This window comes from Chenopodium quinoa, unplaced genomic scaffold, assembly GCF_001683475.1.
Source record: "Chenopodium quinoa cultivar QQ74 unplaced genomic scaffold, ASM168347v1, whole genome shotgun sequence".
NCBI lineage: Eukaryota > Viridiplantae > Streptophyta > Magnoliopsida > Caryophyllales > Amaranthaceae > Chenopodium > Chenopodium quinoa.
The window spans coordinates 1038888-1042495 of record NW_018744662.1 but is presented as its reverse complement, the minus strand read 5'-3'; the positions used below and the strand labels follow the sequence as shown (position 1 = coordinate 1042495).

At 40.7% G+C, this 3608-nt stretch overlaps 1 protein-coding gene across 1 annotated transcript; it reads left to right on the top strand.

Moving 5' to 3' along the window:
* Nucleotides 1–2196: 2196 nt before the first annotated feature.
* Nucleotides 2197–3198, top strand: LOC110701797 (histone-lysine N-methyltransferase, H3 lysine-9 specific SUVH5-like). Its single transcript, XM_021879424.1, has one exon. It carries the CDS (start codon nt 2197–2199, stop codon nt 3196–3198), a length of 1002 nt encoding a protein of 333 aa, XP_021735116.1.
* The last annotated feature ends 410 nt before the right edge of the window (nt 3199–3608 follow it).

Genomic DNA, 3608 nt, shown 5'->3' with positions numbered 1-3608 from the left:
CCCCCTTCTCAACTGCATGAGAAAGCCTCGCCTCTTGTAGGCGGCTGTTTCTTTCTTCTGAGCCTGGAGAAGCGTGGCCAGAAGAGCTGGACTCGGACTCGTCCTCTGACGATTCCGAAGAGGACGACTCCTCCCCTCTCCCAGAGGGGCCCGCCTCCTCTCCCTTAGAAGGAGCAGGAGGAAAATTAGACATGTCAATGGTGAAATGGGAAGGGACCACCTTGACCCCTCTCTCAGAACTGCCGGCTGTCAAGCCGCTTTGCTTCACTTCTACATCTGGCGCCTGGTCAGATGTTTCACTAATGAGCACCCTTTGGGAGGAGCCGTCCGAGTTTGAGATCATAGCAGTCTTTTTTGTTCTGGCCATCACGTTCTGCATAGACACAGATACAGTCGGACTTTGTATAAAGGGCAAAGATGGGTCTAGAAAAGGGCAGGCGGCACTCCTAGTCCTAGATTCAGCCGTCCCCGGTGACCGGCTGATCACTAACTTAGGTCGTGTCGTGTGCTTCCGTGGTGCCATTTCAAAAAACAAAAAGAAAATTAAGAGTAAGAGAACTGAGTTACCTGAACGAGTGACGGTTGATGAAGTTCTGGAAATCCGGTGCAGTCGGCTTGTCAGAACAGGCGGTAGGCAGAAAAGGTCCGAAATGTCAGAGCAAGTTCAGGGGTCCGAATGTTCTCGCAAAGTTCTCAAATGTGAAAATGACCGAAGTCAGCACTTCCTTATATAGGCAAAGTGAGAAGGCGAAGGGTCGCTGCCAAATTCAAAATTTGGGCGGGAAAATCTCTCGACCATTTGCAAGGTGACACCTGTAGCAGGCCGTCGCCTGTCACCGTGCGGCAGCTGTCACAGGTGACACGTGACCAGTCACGTGCCACATGTGAGGGGCAAATGATTAGGGGATTTTTATCCACCAATCACCGTCTGACAAGTGGACCAACCAGGTTCCGCCACGTGTCCTTCACGTAGGCCAATAGGAGCCTGCCACGTGTTAATCACAGATACGTCCTCTACGGACCAATTGAGACACGCCACGTGTCCACCCATGCCAAATGGGAAAACCGGCCAACAAGGCCCAATCCTGTTTAGAGGCCCAGTCAGCCCTAGGTTTACCCTAAACCTAGAGAGTGGCACGCTTCTCAAGACTATAAATACTTAATTAATCCTCATTAAAGGGGATCAAGCAATTAATCTCACCTGAAGAACGGAACAGAACAGAAACGTTACGGAAGACACTAATAACCGGCTGATCTCGCTAACAAAGCAGATTACCTACATTAAACACTCTCACCTAGAGAGACCTTATTACTTTAATTTTCGTATTAATTACTCCTTAATCAGGTACTAACTTGACCGTTGGAGGCGGAGCTCTCAGGAGTCTCCGTTATTTTGCAGGTACAGGCGTCCGGTTCCAGTCTCGGAATTGTAACTCTCCCGCAGGACATCAGAAAACCCCGAAACAAGTAGAGCTAGCTTTTAATACAAATTACTTTTATCTTACACTATTTCAACCACTACATTGTCAGACACTCATATAATATATTTAATAATTTTCCTAAACTAGTTTAATTTGACATGGGACCACTCTATTTCGTATAGGTATTACCTAATAAGTTTTTAAAAACAAGCTAACTCCACCACTAAACATTACTTCAACCTATATCTACTTCATATTAATTGTTTTTTTTCGTAAACTAGTGTAATGAGAAGTGAACCTCCTCTACATATAGACAATATAGTTAGTTGATAAAAATACAGTACATATTTAATTTTTGATAAAAGCTACTGTTATCACTAAACACTATTTTTACCCCATACAATGGGGACTTGGGGCAACGGTACAAGGCAAATTTTTTTTTCTTCCTTTTAGACTTGTGTAATTTGACCAATGACCATTGACCAGTATTACATACAAGTAGCTACTGGGTAATAAATAGTACAACATTTATTATATTTTATTTATACTGTACAGTTTATACCCTACTTTTTGCATGTCCTTTTGTTCTTTGTGCATAAAACTTCACTGTTTATCTGCAACAAAGCTTTCATGTCAGATCACTGGAAAATTTTCACCATATAAATCCCTTATTTTCTGCGTTAATTATGTACAATTATTATCACCATCTTCATCTCCTTCTTTCTCGCTTAAACATTTGCTCTGCTTTTCTTCAACAGCTAGCTGCCTACAATTAATGGCCAAATATGCCAATATTGAGTCTCAAGATTATCTATTTTACTGTGGTAGAGTTAGAAAAATTGCTGTAAGAACTAAGCCTAGAGCTTTAAAAATCAGCAATTCCGAGGTTAAAGATCATAATATTGATGGGAAACTCAGGAAGTTTCATTCTGAAGATGGGTTTGCAACTGGTGAAATTTTTCTGGGGTCTAACAGTGAAATCACAAAAGCCCACCAAGTGTTCGATGAAATGTCTCATAAAGAAAAAACAGAGAAAAATATCATAATTCCTGCTAAAATTGTCACTAATTACACTAGTGCAATGAAGGGTACTACTACTAAAATGGGGTTTGAATCAAATTCTGGTATTGATGTTGTATATGAGAGGAGGAAGTTGCTTGAATCATTTAGGAAATCATGTCAGTATTACAGAAATCAAAGTGGGGGTTGTAGTAAGAGGATTGACTGTATGGCTTATGATGATCTTAAAGACAGTGGTGAGTTATTCATCATACACAAAACCTTTGGACCAATTCCGGGTGTCCAAGTCGGAGAATGTTTTGACTACAGATTTGAGCTTGTAATCATGGGCATTCACTACCATCATTATCGCGGCATTGATTACACGGAAACCTCGAATGGCCGGGTATTAGCAACTTCAGTTGTCGCGACTGAGGGGTATGGTGATGACTTGATGAAGCCGGATGAGTTGGTTTACACCGGAGAAGGTGGAGGTACATTTGATGGTACGAGTAAGGGAGAAGCTAAAGATCAAGAGCTTAGAGCTGGTAATTTAGCAATGAAGAATAGCGCGAATGATGGGAATTTTGTAAGGGTTATTCGAGGGATTAAGTCTAAGAGATATGATCTGAAATCTGCTACTACATTTGTGTATGATGGGTTGTATAATGTGGTTGATTATGCTAAAAAATTGGGTCCGAATGGAAAGATGCAGTACAAGTTTACATTGAAGAGATGTTCTGGTCAGAAAACCATTTCATGGGAGAAGTTCAAGTAGTTTGTGTGATTACATGAAAATGCTTCAGTAGTTTGTAGAGGAAAAAAGACAGGTTTTTGTGAATTAGAATTACAGTAATTATGTTGTAATGATAAGCAGTTAGGGTACATGATTAGTGCTAGTCACTAATTAGCTAGGTTGATTAAATGACTAGGGTATTAATGTAGTAATTAGCACGTATAAGTAAATTCTAGGAGTATTTTTTTTGGTATGTACTCCACTAATATAATGTATGTGAGTTAAGTATAAAATAGGGGACTCAATTGTTGCAAAATATGGAGAAAAGGGACTCAATTTATTTTATAGAGGAAAAGAGGACTGGGGTTAAATTTCCGATTAAAGGGGGTGTTTTCAGGTGACTTAACTCACCTTTAACTCAAGAAGAATTAAGTGGCCTCGATTAAACCAAA